The sequence below is a fragment of the Camelus ferus genome, chromosome 3, assembly GCF_009834535.1.
Source record: "Camelus ferus isolate YT-003-E chromosome 3, BCGSAC_Cfer_1.0, whole genome shotgun sequence".
In the NCBI taxonomy this organism is placed as follows: Eukaryota; Metazoa; Chordata; class Mammalia; order Artiodactyla; family Camelidae; genus Camelus; species Camelus ferus.
The window spans coordinates 49,826,558-49,847,792 of record NC_045698.1 but is presented as its reverse complement, the minus strand read 5'-3'; the positions used below and the strand labels follow the sequence as shown (position 1 = coordinate 49,847,792).

The window sequence follows — 21,235 nt, the reverse complement described above, 5'->3', positions numbered from 1 at the left end:
TAATTATAATAACCTTTATGTACCAATCCATTTCACACATACACACACCAGGAGTTCTATTTACAGTACCTCTTGAACAATAATAACATAGTGGAGGTGATAATGATGATAGCTAACCTTTCTTAGGATTACTGTATGCCTGGTATGGTGATAAATACTTTATATGCTTTATCTCATGTACTCTCACAGTATTTTAAGGTTTACACTATTCTATTTTTACAGATTAGGAAATTGAGACATAGAGAGTTTAAGTAACTTGTCCAAGTCAAACTGCTAATTATTGAGGGAGCCAGCATTCAGACCCAGGTCTGTTTGATCTGAGAACCAGAGCTTTTAGCCAGCAAGCACTATGCCATCCTATAAATAGGTGTTTATGTGAAGTGAAATACAGTTTGTTGATTTAAGTCATGGGCTTCTTGAACCACAATGTTCTCATATTTTCTATGTGTTCTTCATACATCTAGTGTTTATTTTAGGTGATCAACACCTTAAAGGCTCAGGGATACAACTTCTTTGTAGGAATCAGCAAAGCACTGGACACATAAATTTTCCAGTTGAAATAATTTATGGTATTGTAAAACAAATTTTATGGGGAAAATTTGTGATTTTTTTCTCTTTAATCTGCATGGTTAGTGTTAGAATGATTACTGACAGAAATACAGTAAGTGATCTATATTCTTTGTCTAGCTCTATTGTTTTGTCCTCTTTGGTATTTATTCCAGAATAACTTGCTCAATACAAGAAAAGTTTAAAAAAGATGGTTCTATGATTTCAATTTTCTCAATATATTAGAAATTGCATAATTCAGTATCACATTAGACAAGTGTAGCACCTGTGGAAGAAAGATATGTCTGAGGTCATTCTTTAATTTGAAGATTCTATTTCAATTTAAAATATAGAAGGATATATGTATACCAGACTAGTAATTTTATTTTGGAGTAGTGTGCTGGCTTTATTATGTGGAATCCATTCATATTCTTCATTTCTCCTTAGGATTTGAGACAAAACTAAATAAATGACTTTTAAAGACAGGGTTTGTTTGATTTTTTTAATCTCTTACCCATCTGCCATGTTGTCTTTGAGGTCAAATGAGATTATGTTTTTGAAAATTATTTGACAACTAAAAGCTGTATGAATGTGAAGCTAAGATAATTGTTTATTTGGATAAACTAATATTTTTCTAGTAAAGATGGGTCTGTGTTTTATCCAAAGGCTTTGGTGATCATTTTCTGCATAATTAGTTAATAAAGGAAATATGATAAACCATCTGTTGTTGCTGTTATTTAAAAGAATTGTAGGATTATTCCTAGAATCTTCTACAGTTGCAATGCATGTTTTGAATAAACATGGTTTGTTCTTACCATGAAAGAAATACATTCCCCTACCCCACCACCCCATGTCTCAAAAAAACTAACAGGAAGGCTTTCCTTGCACTAGCAGATTTAAGAAACATGTTGAGAAGTTTTTTGGCTCTGACGGTTTGTGGTAATCGTGACATTCTTTTATTTCCATAAGGGAGCAATGTTAGTAGATCCTGAAATTTTGGTGGTCATGGGCCACCCATATTCCCCATATTTTGGAAATGATCCAAAACATAAAGAGTCATAGGCAAATACTCAATTAGGGAGGAAGAATCTGGGTAATTTTTACAGATGTTGATTTTCTGTGGTGGGATTCTGCAGGCAGTTTTTTTGCAGTTTAATGTTTGTGGGTTTGTTCTCATCCCACTAATTCATACGTGAGGCTCCATTTGAGTACTTTCAGAAGAAAAATTTATTCTCAACCTGAGAAGTTGAGGGATTTCTGTCTAAGGAACTTATGTGAAATATTTCTTAAAGGAACTTTGACATTTTACTTGAAATGGGGTATGAAAAAAGTTTTCCTCATAAAGAAGATTCTCATGGTCGAGCAACCTAAATGATGCCCAAGAATCACTTTAAAGATCTTTTTAAAATTGTGTTGCTGTTTGCCGTAATGAATTTTCTTTTTCCTATGGTATAGCAGGGTCAGCTTGATGTTGGTGCTTTTTCTCTGCTTTTAGGAGGAGTTTCTGCTTACTTGTCACCTTAATTTCTTTTGTCTTAAATTTTACATACATCTTATCAGAAAACTATTTTAAAAATAGCTAGGTGGCAGAATATAGCTTAAGTTTCTTAGCACTTTTTAAATACCAAAGTCATATAAAGTCATAGTATCTCTATTTGCCATTTTTAATCAGTTATAATATTGGAAAATTTTCTAAACAGATACTAGAGGTTCTTTCTGTACTTGTCTGCTTAAAAATAATTATCATGTAAACTTAGCTTTGTGTTTTAAATCTGATTTAATTGGCAAAGACATAAGAATGCAAATAAAACTGTTAAAACTGCTATTTTTAGTGTATACTTTATGTGAGTAATTTCATAGTATCAGTGGATTAGAACCAATTCTTTTTTTACCTTATTTGCATCATACCATGGTGATGGAGGGAAGAAGATGGAATCAATTTTTACTTCTCCTTTACATTCAAGTCACGGCTCTGCCATTTTCTGAAATAAGTTGTAGAAAAACCCAATTAGGTGGTATCACAACTGAACTTTATTATCCAGCAAAAAACTTTATTATGTCTCTGGTGTTTCTCTCATTAAGATAAGGAATTTGGTTAGTTTCTAACAGTGGGAGTTAATTGCTGAGTTGCTTGCAGTAATCCATACGTGGTTAGTAAATTTTTATTAACACCTAAGTGTGGATAGTGTCATACTACCATGATTTTAAAGGTCTGTGAAATCAAGGAAGAAAACAAGGTACCAGCACTCTTTAATACTCTCAGGGTTCTAGAATAAAAGTAATTCAACTGTCAAGGACTTTTAAACTAACTTTTTAAGTTTTTGTTGCCTGCAGAAGCTGAGTTCACCTGCGTCAACATCTGCACTTTGTACTTCTGTATGTTGCCTAAATACTTTATAAAGTGTATCATCTTAAAAAGAGGGAATAAGTGCCAGTAATTTACATTTTTCAGACAAGTTCTTTTATCTGAGAAAATGTTTATCTTTTACCAGGATGGTAGAAGAGGAGTCAGGATTTTACATGGAACAGTGAATAAAGAACATATTTAGGTAGCTAATCATATTAACTATGTGGCCAGTTGAGGAAAAGTAACTTGACAATATTTTATGTCAGAAAGGCAAGGAAGAGTCCTACAAATCAGTAAGAAAGGTTTACATGGCACAATTTAAAAAAAAAAAAAAAAAAAAAAGGCCAAAGACTTCATCTGGTACTTCATAAAAGAGGATACCCAAATGGGTAATGAGCATATGAAAAGATACTCTGTGCCATTAGTCATTAGAGAAATGCACATTTAAACCACAGTGCCATACCGCCATATTGCCTGTCTGAGTGGCTTAAATAATTAAGACTTAATACCAAGTGTTGATGAGACTATGGTACAACAGGTGTAAACTGGTGCAAACACATTGGAAAGCAGTTTTAGAGTATCTACTAAAGCTGAGCATAGCTATCTATTTAGATCAGGTGAATACTGAAAATTTGAAAAGATCCCAAAATTATTGATATCATAGGTCCATCCATTTTTCATTAAGCTTTTTAGGTTATAGAGAGTACAGGCCAATCCATGTTACCTTGAAAAAAATGGGAATATTGCCAGGAACCAAGAAAATTTATAATGCCCTACCTGCAAAGAAAGCCGACTGTATACTGGATTTTGAATGCTTTTATTAACAAAACTCAATTACTCAATCACGTGCCCCCACGTACAGCTAATGTAGCTTAGTTTCATTCTGTTATTTCTTCACTCTTTTCATGGCTCCTCTTATTTCTGTTTTGCTCTCCCATCCTACTTAGTTTTTCCTTTGTTTATCATGTTCTTTTCCTATTTTTGGCTTCTTTTCAGCTTCAGCTCCTACTTCTGTCTGCCCTAATCTCTGGGCATTTCCTAAAGTTAAATGTCTTGAGAAAATCTCATTGCCTTTTCACTCCAGGTTACTATGAATTGGCCACCCCAGGTCCACTTTTTATTTGTATATTTACTTGTACTTAAAGGATAGAATGGGATTACCAGTTATACAAATAAAATGCTTTGAAATTGTATTCTATAATTTTGTATAGCATTTACCAAACTTGCAAATTTTTTAATGCTTTCCACATATTTGCTACTAACAATTTAGGTAAATATTAATAGATTTTCAGCTTATTTCTCTTTCATTAGTTTTTAATTTGCTTATAAAATGTTTCTTTAAGTAAGAAAGCTAAAAAAAGAAAATTAATCTAGATTTGAATAACTGTTCCTTATTGTTACTATAGAACATATGAAAGAAAATGAGGCTGCATGCTATAAAAATCCTTTTTTTAAGCAATTATTAAGTATTGTGTTTGAATTTTTTTGCATTCTCTTTGAAGTATAGTCAGTTTACAATGTTGTATTTGAATTTTTATTTAATCACGATGGAAGATTCCTGACAGTCACCAGGACAGATGGGATTCTGCTTTTTCTACATTTGATGTGGAAAAGTAATGATGGGTGGCATGGCTTACACATATTGACAGCAGTGGAAACTATTTTCTGATTTTACTTGCTGAGTGTATTGGACATTAGCTGGGAGAAAATATTTCTGAAAAAAATCAAGGAACACAAAACTGCTCTTTTTCATCAAATAAATCTTTTTAACTAATAGATTAAAAAAGATTTTGCTTCTGTTATCTTTATTGCCTGGTAAATATTCTGGACTTGTTTGGTATTTAGGGTTGAAAGACAGCATTTTGTTAGGAATAATAAGAATAGATAGCAAAGTAAATGAATGTTCTACAGGTTAAAATGTTAATCCTGAAAACAGTTCTGTCATTTTTCAGTCACATAGCAAGTTCATGTTCTTGACAGACAAGATATGATTGTTGACAGGAATGCTTGTATCGCTGATCATTTCCTAGCCCTCTGTTCTGACTAGCACCCCTTTGATCTATAGGGGAATAGAGGAGTAAGTAGGCACTGTTATCATTAATCCTCCTGGAAGCCCTTCGTTGTAGGTGTTCTTCCTATTTTGCATAAAAATGAAGTTGAATGGATTATGAGAACATTGACCAGTGAGTGATAACATTATTGTTACAAGAAAAAAACCCCTCATTTTTTGGTACTGCTCCCCCCACCCCTTTTTTGGTTAATTTCAGCTTAATTCATGGATGTATAGTTGAATACTAAAAAAATAAATCATCAGTCAACCGTCTTAAAAAAAAAATACCTCCCAAGTTCTAAAAATTCTAATCAAGTCTTTTAAAACCATTCCTGCAAATAGTTTTATTGATTAGATTTCATTGACTCCCCTTGCTCTATTTTTAAAAATAAGTTTTGCTAATTATAAGGAAAAAAATACAAAACTACCATTAATGTATTTCCTTCTCATCCTCTATACATTTTCCCCCTAAAACATTATGGAGATAACAAAGTTTATGTCTTGTTTTCTTTCTTTATTTTAATCTAACATCATTTTCTCATTATAAGACAGCTTTGTTAATATTTCATTGTACTGTAATTTTGGTACTCATTTGCTTATTATTAGACCTTTAGATTGTTTCAGTTTTTTGCATTTAGTATTTACTGCCTTCCTACATAAAGCATTTTTCTTGTAGTTTGTGACCTTACTATAAGTTCTCAGATGTAGAATTGTTCAGTTTAAAGATATGAGCATTTTTGAAAGATGTTGCCAGATAACTTTCCAAAAAGATTGTGCTGATGTACATTCCATCTGCAGAATATGCAGATTTTCCTTTCACTGCAGCTTTATCAGTATTATTCTGTCCTTACCCCTTTTAAGTGAGATAGATTAAATATGTGTTCTGTGGCTTTATTTTTTGTTTTTATTCTTACAGACGTGATATATGATTACTGTAAATAATTCAAACAATATAGATAATACTGAAAACTCTACAAAAGAAAGTGAAGATTCACTTTCACTGTTCATCCTTGGTAAAGATCCTTTGCAGAGATTCCTTTGCATGTGTAGCCTTACAGTTTTACGTAAATACCATACTGCTTTGTAGCTTTTCCTTCACTCAACAATAAGTTATGGATATCTTTTCATGTTTGATATTTATCTTGATTTCTCCCTTACCTGTTAGGAAAGGAATGCATATCTTTTGTAGAAAATTTAGATTTGAGACCAAAGCTGCAGAATAATTAAGAATGTTCACTTACTGACCATTGTTTTATGTACATAACATTTCTTGCAGAAAAGAATTAATGGTTCAGGTCCCCTGGCCAAATACCATCTTACCATTTCAACAGTCCTGCGGGTACTACCTAAACATGTTAAACCTGTTTTTTCTCTTATTGGGACATTTAAGGAAGCTTCAAAAAGTAACATTAACTTTTGCCACTGTCATCTCTTTGCAATTAGATAAAAAGAATGGAATTATGATCTTTTTATTTTGTGCCTATGAAACTTCTAAAAGAAAATATGCATTATCCCCTTTTTCTAGGGCAAATCATAGAATAGTTAAAGAGCAGTGTTTGTATTTTGTTACATCTCTTGCTGCTGTTGTTTTTAATTTATTAATGATTTCTTCACTATAAAGTGCACTTATATCCTTGTCTACTTCTTCAAGTTCCATTATTTCAAAACAGTATTTCCTTTCTACAAACAGAGGACTCCATTAGAGCAGTACTGATATAACACCTTTTAAGTAATGGATAATAAATAGATATGGAGGCTGATAGTAGTTTAGTATAATTGTAGTCCTACCTCTAACAGCAACTTGTAAACAGTATACAGACTTGATCCAAGGAGAACTATAGAGCTAAATAGGATTTAAAACAGGAAGTGAAGAATCAGATGTCTTTTTTTTTCCCCTTTAATGAGACATCTATTTTTAAAGGACCACTCTAGCTATTCTAGAAAGGATTTCAAGAGGAACAAGACTAATAAGTTAGAACTCTAGAGAATTTATCCAAGTGAGACACGAGGTGACCACAACTAGAATATGGTAATGGGAAAATAGAGAAAGGGGCAGATTTGAAAGAAGTAGAAGCAAAGTCTCTGGATGCTGAGGTAGCATAGCATAATGATTAACATCAGAGGCTCTCGAATCTGGAATTAAATCCTGGTTCCCTTACTTACCAATCGTGCGACTCGTGTGAAAGCACCCATAAAATGGGTGTGATATCAGTACCCATTTCACTTAGGCTTTTAAAAGGATTAAATGAGATAATGCACCATGCTTGGCTAAAAGTAGTATCCTCAGTATTAGCTTATACTGCTGGTGGTAGTGTTATAATTTATCCAAGGTGACTCTCTGGAATTAATACGCAAAATATCCATCTAAAATTGCTCAACTCTTCCATCAGTCCTCTTCTCAAAGCAAAACAAAAGATCTCTTTTCACTTAGTATTTCTTTTCTAAAGGTAAGGTGGAAAAAAAAACTGTTTAACAGACTTCCTTTATCCAGCCTCATTTGATTTTTCTATAATTAATTTTTTGCCTCCGTTTCAATGTCACTAAGAGGCCAGTTGGACTTCTAGCCTCCCTCTAAGACGGAAGGATTTTTTAAAAAGATAAGACTGAGTTTCAGAGTGTCAAAGTTAGTTTATTTAGAATCATCTTTTGTGTCATATCTTCTGTGTTAAGGGTTCTTAAAAAGCCTTTGGTACAGAGGATGTATGAGTAGCTTCCTGATAAGTCTACTTTAATTTCCCCGTATAGCTAAAACAATGTATTATGGAATCCAAGCCTTAAATTATAAGTGCAAGAAAGAGGAAGTTCTGAAATCAAGGAGGGTGCGGCAACTGTTGTTACCCTCCACTTCTACAGTATCATTTTGTACTTGGGTGTTTATTTTTTTTTAGTACTTTGGATTGTGATAGGCAGTGGCTTGTTTTCTTTTGCTCCTCTAGCTTTCTTTTAACCCTTAACTAGGGTTTTGATAAGGCCCTGGTTAACCCTTCCAGCCTCATCTCACTGGAACACTGCTTGTTTAGCTGTTTCTATAAAGGGAAGCTCATCTCATGCTCTTTTAGAAGAAAATGCAAAATGAATAACCAAGTTCTGTAAGTGACCTTCAAATGAAATTTTAAATTTTCTATTGCTTTTAAAATTATGAGACAAGAATGGCTGGCTAGGAAGCTGGTTTCCAATATGATTTGAGAAAAGCATCTTAAAGGTAAGCAAATGTTAGTGAAGTTAACTATATTGCTGCTGGGATCTAGGCAGTTACAATATGATAAAAATCCTCTTTAATGCCATTTTCTTAAATATATTTAAAAACTTCTTTGATTCATGAGGTGCTTCAATTTCTGGAAATTGTTGTAGATTAAATCTCTCCTCATCCGATACATTATGAATGTTGCTTTTCTGAATAAATTGTGTTGTATTTTATCTTTCCAACTGGTTCAGTAAAGGACTGCCTTACCGTTGGCCTGATTTGGATATGTACATTTTTACCCTAAATTTTGTTATTTAGGTTTAGTATAGAGAATTATATTTCTGGACTATCCATGTCATTTTCAAGACAAGAAAATCAAGCCTGACTTGGTAATAACCGACCTGTCTGGTTGCCTACCAGTGATAGTGACGTAGATCCTGTCTTCTCTCTCTTATCATTGTGTTCCTTACACTCAGAGGCTACTGCTTCTCTGGGAGATCCATAAGTATTTGAAAGGCTAAATATATGAGATTTTAATATTTACAAGCATGAAATTACCATGCCAAATTTTATTGTATCAAATAATATGTTTACCTAGAGTCACAAAATCGCTATCATTGCAACTTACTATGATACTTTAAACCATAATCCTATTGATTAAATTGTTCTCCTGGTTATAGTGCCTTGCTTCACATTTGGTTTCTCTTAAAATAATAATACTGAAAGTAGATGTGTGGATGCTGACAACATAGCAAGCTTATTTGGTTTTATTGTTGGTTTCAGAATTTCACTTTCTGGAAAATGCTCCGTTGTTCTTGTATTAACATTTACTCTTACTTGTATTTTCTCTTTTCCTGTAATTAAAATGGAAAGAGACAGTGGGGGGACTCTGCCACAAACTAGATAATTTTTGACACCGTGAGGAAGTTACTCAATTTCTTTCTCAATTTCTTTGCTGTGCTTCTTGCTGGAGAGCGTTATTTGGAAAGCTTTTCAAAAGGCAGGTGCTATTTTAAAAAAAATAAGGCAACCTTTTTCCTATATTTTATACTACTGTTTTTTTGGACTATAGACGAGCTGATGAACTGACTGCAAAATGAAACTGTAATGTTTATCTCCTACATGAATGAGCCAAACTATGAAATTTAGCTTTGTCTTTAAGGGAGTTTTCTTTTTAAATCTGTTCTTAGGCATTTCTGATCCTTTATTAAATTCATAACTTTGAACTATATGATTTAATTTATCATGATTTTAAGTGTTCTCAGAAGGTCAAGATACAGAGGGTACAGGTACAAGTAAAGCAATTAGTGTGAAGGTTACTATTGTACTTTGACCAATAGTAACCTTTGTGTCAGCTTTCAAGTATACTGCTTGCAAAATGCTACTTACCCCCTCTAGTGGCCAAAAGATTGTGCTTTTTTTTTTTTTAAATAAGACAATATTATAACCAAGGTGTGGTCTTGTTACTATAGTATTTAAAAGAAGTAAACCTTGTTCTGTATAGCAAATGTTCAACAGTGTTTCACTAAATCAAATGACATTTTATGTTTATGCAAAACATGTTCAGGAATACTGCTTACAAATATACAAATTTGGGAAAGAAAGGTTTTTTTGGAAAGCAGTTTGTATGAGGGTTCTTAAAAGCATATGTGTTGAAAGGGAAAAATACCCCCATAGTAAATGTACTTGAATTCCACATTATTAATTTTAGATAGAATTTGGTTTTTTCAGAAATACTATATTGCTGATTAGAGGTTATAGGTAAGCTCAGCATTTTTCTTGTGGAAAAGTGAGATTAAGATAAAGCCAGCATGCCTTTAATAAAGTATTATCCCCAAAATCAAACCAATGAGACTTTGAAAGCATGTTACAATTTTTATCATCATGTATCAATTGTGAGTGTAAAGTAATTTCTTCCCATTTCCACCCTTGGAAATTTTCCTCATTCTACCTTGAAAAAGTAAACCTTATAAATTCAGGATGAGCATAGTTGCCTTTAAAGTGAACATCCTCAGGAGCCAAAATAGATGTCAAGAACATTGCTACTTTTCAGAATAGTTTTATAACTTAACTTTTAGAATCATTTGTAGCCCGTGTGACAGAGTGTTTTTAAAATATTTATATCTTTGATGATAGATTTGATTTTTGAGAGAAATCCAAAACTAATTCAGAGTCATGTCATGTGAATAAGAAAGACAGTCAAACTTAATTATACAGTTTGTAGCTATTCCTTCAAAGTAATGAGACAGTTTTAAAATTTTTATTCTATGACTCTCTAGAATTATTTTAGATAGCTCCATTTTGTGGTTGTATCATAAAATTACTCTAAATATTGTGGTAGTGCCATCAGGAATTTTTTATGTGATGCAGCATTATTGAGGTATTTGTAGACATTTCCAGAATGACCAGTTTTTAAAAGTGAGGATTTGTTTGTATGTGCATGTGTATATTTGTTAAACTTAAACTATTTATGTTTAAAGTTATCTCAGTGTAGCTACTGACTGAAATAAAGTGATAAATGAATCCCCGTTATTTAAATTGAATAACAATGGAATTAGTATTTATGAGTATAATGTATGTTCTTTATCCATGGAATGATGATATAACTTATAATACAATTTATTTAAGTGAAACTTGGTAAGAGGTAGAAATACAATTACTCTAAACTTTCATTCTCAACACTCATTTACTATCCATTACTTAAAATATATCATAACATCAGTATTTTTATATAGAGTCTTGTCCTATCATGTCTTTGTTGTAAAGAGGTGTTACTGTTTTGAAATAGTGGAACCTGAAAAAAAGAGACAAGGTTATAAGAAGTATGTTTTATATTGAAGAAACCTTTAATAAAGCTTTGTAGTGTTTACATTTTATTTCAAGGGCTTAAAGTTTTGATTCTGTTTAGGCCTCATTGATTCATCTGTAAAGAAATAGTAGTGGAAGTTTTCCTTTTTTTTTTTTTTTTTGTCCTTGTTCTACCAAATTTTTTTAATTGTGGCAAAGTATATGCAACAATCTATCACTTCAGCTATTTTTAAGTTTACAGTTCTGTGACATTTAGTATATTCATATTGTTGTTCAACCATTACCACCACCTTCCATCTCCAGAAGTTTTTCATCTTCTCCACCTTCAGCTCTGTACCTAGTAAATTCTAACTCCTCATTCTCATCTTTTCCTAGCCACGTGGTAACCGCTATTCCACTTTCTGTCTGTGTGAATTTGCCTACCCTAGATAGTTTTCCTATTATTAAACTCTTGTAGCTCACTAGCCCAGTATGTAGTTCATATTCAATAAACTTCTTAATTAAATGGCAATTAGGAATTGAAAGGCATGCCAGTGGGTTGTCTGTATTTCTTGAGGGAACTGAAACTGCTAATTATTGTTACAATAACTTCATTAATTTATAGGAAAACTTCTCTTTTCTCTTAAGTATTCTAGTTTTATTGAGATAGTATTGATAAAAAAAACATTGTATTAGTTTAAGGTTTACAACATGATTCGATACATGTATATATATTGTGAAATGATTACCACAGTAATTTTGTTAACGTCCGTCACCTAACATAGTTAAAAAATTTTTTTCTTGTGATGATTAAGTATTTTTTATTTAATTTTTTTCATATAGTTTACTTTCCTTTTTAGACTGAATCTGGATATGGATCTGAATCCAGCTTGCGTCGACATGGCTCAATGGTGTCCCTGGTGTCGGGAGCAAGTGGCTATTCTGCAACATCCACCTCTTCATTCAAGGTTTGTGGTTATGAATTATTTGAAGTTAAGGCAACGTAGGTTGAATTTAGTACTGAATGTTGTGAACAGAACTTAATTGATAGTTTTTTGAAAGAACTTTTTTACAGTGTAATTTATTTCCAGTTGTTACAAAATTGTTTTGTTTTGGGTGGGGGTAGGTTTATTTATTTATTTATTTTAGTGGAGGTACTGAGGATTGAACCCAGGACCTTGTGTATGCTAAGCAGATACTCTCTACTAGGTATAACCTCTCCCCGCCCAGAATAGTTTTTTAAGGGGTAAAATAATGACTCATACAAATAAAATGACATGTCAAAGATTTAATGGAATAAGGTGTAAAAGAAAAAGTGTGGTTTCAAAGGAAAATCTGAAGAATGCTAAAATGATTTTGCTAAACTGATCAATAGTCACAGATTAGTAACCAGGGTTCCTCCACAGGGCAAAGTTCATTTACATGTCTTTGGACAAGAATCATTTACATTACTCTCAGTTTTTTTACTACTTAAAGAGTTGTAAAATAGCTCAAATGCAATGAAATCAAAGACTTCTGTATGATCAGATTACAGCCTCTCCTAAGGCTTCCAAAGATGATACTCACTATTCCTTTCAAAGGATACCTAGTGATATTTTTAAAGTCTTTTGCAGTTTTTCCTCACAATGTCTAATTTGAAAATACTAAATTTTATAGCAGCAAATTGTCAGGCTTATTGCTCTCATTTCTTTCAGGCTTATCACTATCAAACCGTTAATTAGTTTCAGATCTGTCCCTGGGAGTATTACATTGAATTTGACAACTCTTCCTTCCTCATGCCATCAGTAGTAAGATACAGACCTTAAAAGGTGATGAAATACCATGGCACTAAATAAATTCTTGTTTTGTTAACTTGAATTACATCCCCTCCCTTTTTGTGCTTTGCAGAAGGGCCACAGTTTACGTGAGAAATTGGCTGAAATGGAAACCTTTAGAGATATCCTATGCAGACAAGTTGATACTCTACAAAAGTACTTCGATGCCTGTGCTGATGCTGTCTCCAAGGATGAACTTCAAAGGGATAAAGGTTAATTAGGCTATTACCACTATTTTTACTTGGAGAATGAATGGATTTAAAGCCTCTTGATCTTAAAGGGTAATGTCTTTAAGTGATAAAGGTAATTAAAGTCACTTTTGCTGCAAACCCCCAATGTAACAGATTTCGGTGTCCACATAACTTGTATACTTTAATAACATCCTAATTAATCTGATTACCCATACCAGTTACCATTGATGATTTTATTTTAAAATAGTTTTTAAACTCTTTATTCCATTAAAAAATATAGTATCATCTTGATAATATGGGGCATTTCACATGGTTATGTCTAATAAATGTACCCCATGACGTGTCTTAGAGACAAGTATATGTTTATGGTAAATCTTCCAGATCTGGAATTAGTGGATCTTTCTCCCTCCCTTTTCACATCTCTTTCTCTCCTCTCTGTCTCCCTCGCTTCCTCTGGCCTTTTTCTGATAGAAGAAGTCAATAATAGGGTTGTATATACATATAAAAATAATTTTTAGTGATTTTTTTTAAGAGAGAGAAATTATCTTTAGTTAACTTAGAATGTGAATTTTGAAGTTACTTTTCATTTGTAACTGCTAAAAATGTTACTGAGGTGGTCAGTGTCAGTGTTTCTCTTAATTTGCTGTGTAGGTAAAAATGAACTACTCTTAGAGTATTACCAAGTAGTGCTGAGTTCATTTCCAGTATAACTAGGTTGCCTGATAACTCTTTCATTTCTTGGCCTTATTAAATGTATTTGATCTGTTCAGATTTTTTGTCTTCTCTGTTCTTTGTTCTCTTTTTCTGCCTTGACGTTTAGAGTTTTTTTATACTTCCATTTGTATCTCCTTTGTTGGCTTTTTAGATAAACTCTTTGTTATTATAGGGCTACTCTAGGGTTTATAGTATGCGCAGTTAACTAATTATAGTCTGCCTTTAAGTAATACTGCTTGTATAGTGTAAGAACCTTACAATAACGCATTTCCATTTCTTCCCACTACTGAGGCAAGGCAATTCCACATTCTCTAGCCAATTCCCTGTGAATTATTCCAGATCTGCGTTGTAGGAACAGGTACTTTAGCCTGCCCCATGTAGGTTTTGGGTGCTCTTCCCTGAGCTCCTTTCAAATGGTTCTTTTATGACCTCTGTAGTTCCCTCACTTGTATGTGCTATCAGTGCTCCACTGAATCCTCAGGGGGACCCTCTGCTCACTTCCAGAGTTCTCTCTCTGTACAGCTCTCTGCTCCCTAGTACTCTGCCCTGTGAACTCTAGTGGCCTTTGTCTCTCTGGCTTCTCAGCTCCATTTCCTCCCCTCAGAGGCTCTACCAGGGTCTTAAAGGGTTTCTCCTTAGTCTATAGCTTGGAAACTCTCCCATGGCAGTAAACTGGAGCAATCATGGGGCTCATACCATTTGTTCCCTGACTGTTAGGGATCACTGTCCTTTGTTGCCTAATACCCAATGTCTTGAAAACTATTGTTTCATGTATTTTGTCTGGTTTTCTGTTTCATGCTAGAGGATAAATTGTCTCCCTGTTACTCCATCTTTGCCAGAAGCAGAAGCCTAGTACTTAATTTTGTCTAAAGTAGCCTTGAAATTCTTTATATTTAGATATTCTTTAAGTTTTTGGTTCTTTAATATTTGATGTTTGTTTCTCTAAAAATAAAGGCTGTTGAACTTCTGTTTCTCATTATTTAAAAAGTATACATACTTTTAGACATTACACATTACAAATTAGACATTACACATCAGCTTTTGTTTGGTTGCAAACAGCTCTTTAAATGAAAACAGAATGTGTACAGATTTGAATTTCTTAATTTATTTTTAAATGATCCATGACAATAATATATAGCATTTTAATGGACAAAAGTGATGATGGAAGGATTGGAAGTTGGGATGCGATGATAACCAGGTTGTGTAGAAGATTTGAAAAATAATTTTTAAACATTACTCATGTTTGAATATTTAGCAGTAGTGGTAGGCTAATGTACGAGTTTGCTAGGGCTGCCATTACAAAGTACTCTATAGACTAGGGGCTTAAACAACAGAAATTTATTTTCTCACAGTTCTGGAGGCTAAAAGTTTGAGATCGAGGTTTTGGCAAGTTTGGTTTCTTCTGAGGGCTATGATGGAAAGATCTGTTCTAGGCCTTTCCCCTGGCTTGTAGATGATCATCTTTTCCCTGTATCTTCATGTCATCTTACTTCTGTAAGTGTCTGTGTCCAAATTTCCTCCTCTTATAAGGACACTGATCATATTCAATTAGGGCACACCCTCCTGACCTCGTTTTAATTTGATTACTCTATACCAGTCTCCAAATACAGTCACTTTTTGAGGTACAGAAGGTTAGGACTTCAGCATATGAATTTTGTATGTGACATAGTTAAGCCTCTAACAACTGATTTCCCTATAAAAGGCTTTTTTAAGAAATGATGTTTTTAAGAATCCATGCTGGGTAATGGTGAAGTAAGAACATGGACCATAGTTTCCTACTTTGACTATAGATCAGAATTGCTGATGTAAGGTCTCAATAGACGGACTTTCATTAAATTATCAAAACTGAATTATCTGTGACTTTAGAGAATTTTAAGAATCATTGTTCTTCATTAGCTGTGTCATTGAAATAATAGCAAGCTCTCATTTTATTTTAGGTGTTCAACATTTTCATATAAAATGTTTCATCAGAATTGCTAGTAAGGCAAACTTAACCTGACCAGCCACTCACCCCCCAACACACACATACACACTCCAGTAAGATTCAGTTAACCCTTTCGGTCTAGATACTCCAGGATTACAGAAGTAGAAGACATTATCTCTGACCTAAACATACTGTTTGATTTTAAAATATATACCATATTAAAAGTAAAGGTTCTAATCTTGCTCTTTTATTCACTATTAGTTTGATGACTTTAAGTAGATTACTTAATATTTCTCCACATCTCTTTCCTCGACTGTAACATAGATGTTGTATCCAACACATATGATTGTGAGAGTTAAATGAGAGTATGTATGTTAACTGTGCTAAATGGCAAAAAAGTCGATATATAATAGCTATTATTAATGTGGGTAATTTGGATTATTGCAGGAATGAGAAAAACAGGAATGTGCAAGATCCAAAGATGGAATTTAGTATAATAGATTTGAGTGTTGGTAAGGAGGACCAGTCTAATTGGGAAAGGGGATTTGTATTAGGACAGTGGTTTCAAACCATGTCAGACATCCCTTAAAGATACCTCAATGAAGGATAAGGAGTGCTTGGTTGGGAAGGAAACAGGAGGTCCACTCTTTTAGCCAGAGCAGCTCTTGCTTTCATCAGTTTTATATACTGAATATTGGCTAGAAAAGAAGGTTGAAAATCCCTATTTGGTGGTACTAGGCTATTGGATGGTTAGGGATACAAAAGTGAATCTTTAATAATCCAAAGTAGATACTAAGAAGATGAATGAAGTGCAGACCTTTCAGTAGTATTTAAGAACAGTTAATTGGAGTGGTATTGAGTCAAGATCAGAATCTTGTCTGGTGGTGAGCAATAATTTAAAATTAGAGCAGTGTTCTGTATTAGCTAATTTCTTAGAACTGACTCTATTTACAAATTATTGATGAGAAGATGAAGAGCCACAGAATCTGGGAATTTGATGAATCTTGGAACTAAGGTGTTTACAGAGGCTTCAATATGGATATTGAAGTCTGTAGGAATGATGGACATGGAAAAGAAAAATGTCAGATATTGATATTAGTTAGCTGGTTAGAAATAAAATAGTAGGCATTAGAGATAATAGAAGCTTATGATTGGAAAAAGTTGTTATAGATGAATGCAAAATTTTCAGGTGATGGAAAATGAAATAGTGTAATAATTAGAAAATGGCAGTACAGAATAAAGGTGTTTTCCATAGTGATTCCTACCACTTAGTCAAGGGAGAGAATAAGGAATAGCAGTGGGCTTTCCATCCATTGGAGAGAGAGTTAAAATAGATGACAAGTTCCTCACAGAGCCACATTACTCCTGAGGTAAAGAGATACAGCCAAGAAGTAAGACTTTAGAATGTGGATTCCTTCTGTAGAAAGGGAGTTTCTCGGAAGATAAAAACTTAAAAAGCCATGAGAAAGCAGAGAATAAGACTGAGGCTGAGATTTAGAAATTTGCACGAAGAAGTGGAGCACGTGGGGCAGAGGATTAAAGTACATTAGGTAGTAGAGAGGGGGATAGTACACAGAAGAAAGCGGTATGGGGAAGAATACAGGGGATTCCGTTTTTCTGGAATTAGGTAAGTTAAAAGGGATGTGCAGGCACAGACGCATTGAGATGAATTAAAATTGATATCCCATCTGTAAGTCATTATATTTTCCTTGCATGTCCAGAAATGGTAAATTTAAGAGCTCCCAAAGCAAGCTAAAGGATCTTCTACATATAAGTTAGCCTCTTACAACCCTCATCAGTCTTTGTAGGCTTCTGGTAGAATTAGGAAATTTCCCCAAGATAGAGAGGGAGAGGTAGGAAGATTAGAGGACAGAATAATTCATGTCTCAGTGCCGTCCCTTACACAAATGGGAATGAGTACAGTTTTTATAACAATGTATTATATTTAAAGACATTCCACAGCATATTTGTTGGGCATACTGTAATAAGCACTGAAAATATAAAGATGAATATGATCGTGAACTCACAGAATCCAGAGTATATTGACGCAGTTGAACATAGAATAAACTCTTTAATTTCTATGTGCTTACACCCTGATATCCTTAAATATATTTTATTTAGTGGTGGAAGATGATGAAGATGACTTTCCTACTACACGTTCTGATGGAGATTTCTTGCATAATACCAATGGCAATAAGGAAAAGGGTAAGTAATAAAATATTCCCCCTCAGTGGGGTAAAACACACTTTCTAAGTTTATGTAATAACTAACGATATAACAAGAATAATTATCTAACAGTAATTTTTTTAAAATGTTGAGCTAGAAGGTGAAAGTTTCTTCCAGGAAAAGCTATCTAGTTATAATACACATTTGGGCATTAAATAATGGGATAGCTCATCGGACAAAAAGACCCACTCTGCATTTTAGACACTGTCGCACTTATTTCAGCAGTATTTGGTAAAATCAGTTTACAGTACTAAAAAAGTCTATTTCTTAAGGAATGAACATGGTAATTGAACTTGAATGTTTCTTTAGAGTGTATTTCTCTCTGTTTAATGTTCTTTTCTCTCTCCACTTGATAAACTGGTGCTGAAAAGTATTTAATCAGTGTTATTAAAGGAAAATTATTGAAATAGCTCTAATTTCACAGCACAGTTGTTTATAGACTTAGCGGCAAGGTGGTTTATTTCATATATCAGTTTATTGCTCTGTTTTTAAGGGCTAACTCACTAGATGGAATTCTTAATTATTCATTAAAAACCTGTGTTTTGTGATAGCATGCATAAACGTGGAGGGCATTATACTAAAAGACATAAACCAAAGACAAATACTGCATGATATCACTTATATGTGGAATCTGTGTGTGTGTGTGTTGGGGAGGGGGAATGACAGAAGCCTGTGATTCATAGTCGATGCATTCTTTTAACATATCCTAAGAAAAAGCTGATGTGGATTCCTAAAACTTTTTTTAAGTTACAGATGAACTTTTGTGGGGAAAAAAAAAGTTAGTCTAATTGTGCTTATTTTTGCTCAGTTATAAAATAATATGAAGTAAAATCTGTGCCCATGGCAATTTTCAAGTCATTTTTTAAACCTTTAATATGCATAGAAAGAATGTTCAATTTCAGAAGTCATATGGGAAGAGTCTAATTTTTTTTTCATGTAATATTTTATGTACTTACCTCTCTGAAACACTCCAAAATTCATATGGCTATTGGAACTTTCCCAGTTAAAGTGCTGGTCAACACAATGAATTCCTAACAAACAAATGGGAATAGTGTAATGTTGATACTAAGATCTAATATTTCTCACCAATTTTTCCTTCCTTCCTCTTCCTGTTTTTTATTTCATCATTATTCTCTTCTTCCTTACAACCTACTTTGCCCTCAGTCTTGCAGAATAGCTTCTTATTACAAAGTTTCCCTCATAACTTGGGGCTGAAATTGCTGAACTTGGTTGAGTCATCCAAATTTATATGTCTTTATGGAATTAGAGGTTTATTTTGGGAAGGTTCTTTCTGTTACATTTTAATTTCACAGTGAATAATCTGCTTTAATAGAAAAAAGCAGATTTTTTTTTGTTTGGATATTGGAAAAATTATTAAAAGAAATTATAAAACTCTTAGGTCCAATCTTCCATCATCTCACATACACTCAGCTACCCTAGCTATATTTCCCCAAAAGAGAACTTCTGGAAGCTTATTTTCTGTAGAAACTGAACTGCAGAGTTTTAGATTCAGGAATACCAGGCACAGCAAAAGATGGGTGTATTGGCCTGTCAGTAAAGTGATTCAGCTTATCTCGAAGAACTCTGGTTGGGGGGGCCTGAATGAAAATCTGTTTATTGAAAGATGCAATCCCCAGCTTCCTTCTCTTACCTTTTTCCAGAATATATTTTCTGATACAAAACCAGACATAAATTTTCTGAAGCAAAATTAGAAGATAATTCTAGAGACACTGGAGGCAATTAAAGTAATTTGAAGATTAGAACAGGAGAAATTTTTTGATAAGAAAACATCTTCCTTGAGTAAAGACCTCAAGATTTCTAGATCATGCTGAAAGGACTGTTTTCTCAATCTTTTGTGAACCAACTTACTGTCTACCTCTAATGTAAATTTTCTTGTGTTATATTCTATACTATCTTTTAAAAATTTGTTTCTAGAGACAAAAGGAGAGAGATTATGACAATAAAGCACATATTTGCAGGTAACAACAGAGCCCCGAAATACCTGAAGCAAAAACTGATGAAATTGAAGGGAGAATAAAAAGACAATTTAATAGTAATAGTTTGAGATTTCAATAACCAACTTTCGATAATGGATAGAACAAGTAGTATAAACATCAACAAGGCAATAAAATATTTGAATAGTCTAAACAAAAAGACCTAAATAGATTTTCCATCTATGTTCATGGATCAGAAGACTTGATATTATTAAAAGTCAGTTATTCCCCAAATTGACCTGTTGATTCAATCCAGTCTTTACCAAAGTCCCAAGTAGGTTTTATGCACAAATGGATAAGCTAATATGGAAATACAAATGACCCAGAGTAGCTACAACAGTCTTGAAAAAGAAAGAACTAGGAGGACTCACACTTCCAATTTCATAACTTACTACAAAAGCAACAGTGAAGTGTGGTTGTGGCATAAGGAAAGATACATAGAACCGTGAAATAGAATTGAAAGTTCAGAAATAAACCCTCAGATTTATAGTAAATCAACTTTTCATAAGAGTGCCAAGACAGTTCTGTGAGGAAAAAGTCTTTTCAACAAATGATGCTAGGCAGCTGGATATCCATGTATAAAAGAGTGAAGCTGAACCCCTACTTCACACCAAACACGAAAATTGACTTAAAATGGATCAAAAACCTAATTAAAAGAAGTAAAACTATAAAACTTTAGAAGAAATGTAGGAATTAATCTTAATGACCTTGGGTAGGGCAAAGACTTCTTAAATATGACACCAAAAGTAGAAATGAAAAGGAAAAAAAGATAAATTGGTTTTTATCAAAATTTAAAACTTGTGTGCTTCAAAGAATGCTGTCAAAAAAAGTAAAAAGATAACCCACAAAATTGGAGAAGACATTTGCCAGTCACATATATGATAAAGGATTTTTATCTAAAATATGTAAAGAACTCTTACAGATCTATAAGAGGTAAGTATCTCAGTTCAAAAATAGGCCAAGCATCTGAATAGACATTTTTTCAAGGAAGATGGGTAAATGGCCACTAAGCACCTGAAAAGGTCCTCAGCTTACTAGCCATCAGGAAAATGCAAATCAAAACCACAGTGAGACACCACTTCACACCTGTTAAGCTGGCTAATGAGAAAGAAATGCCGTAACAAGTGTTCATGAGGATGTGGAGAAATTGGAACCCTCGTACACTTCTGGTGGGAATGTAAAATGGTGTATCTGCTTTGGAAGACAGTCTCTCAGCTCCTCAACATGTTAAATATGAATGTCACCATTTGACCTAGCAATTCTGTGCCTAGGTATATATTCAGGAGAAATGAAAACATACATCCATATGGAAACTTATAGAGGGATGTTCATTGTAGCATTATTCCTACCAGTCAAAAAGTGGAAATAATCCAGATAGCCATCCACTAGTGAATGGTTAAACAAAATGTGATATAATCAAATAATGGAACATTTTTTAGCCACATAAAGGAGGAATGT

At 33.4% G+C, this 21,235-nt stretch overlaps 1 protein-coding gene across 1 annotated transcript in view; it reads left to right on the top strand.

The window, feature by feature from the left end:
• CERT1 (ceramide transporter 1) overlaps positions 1–21,235 on the top strand; it is a 119,539-nt gene that overhangs the window by 50,116 nt on the left and 48,188 nt on the right. The window contains 3 exon segments of the mRNA XM_032474354.1: positions 11,775–11,882; positions 12,802–12,940; positions 17,679–17,762. Of these exon segments, the coding sequence (XP_032330245.1) occupies positions 11,775–11,882; positions 12,802–12,940; positions 17,679–17,762 (331 nt within the window).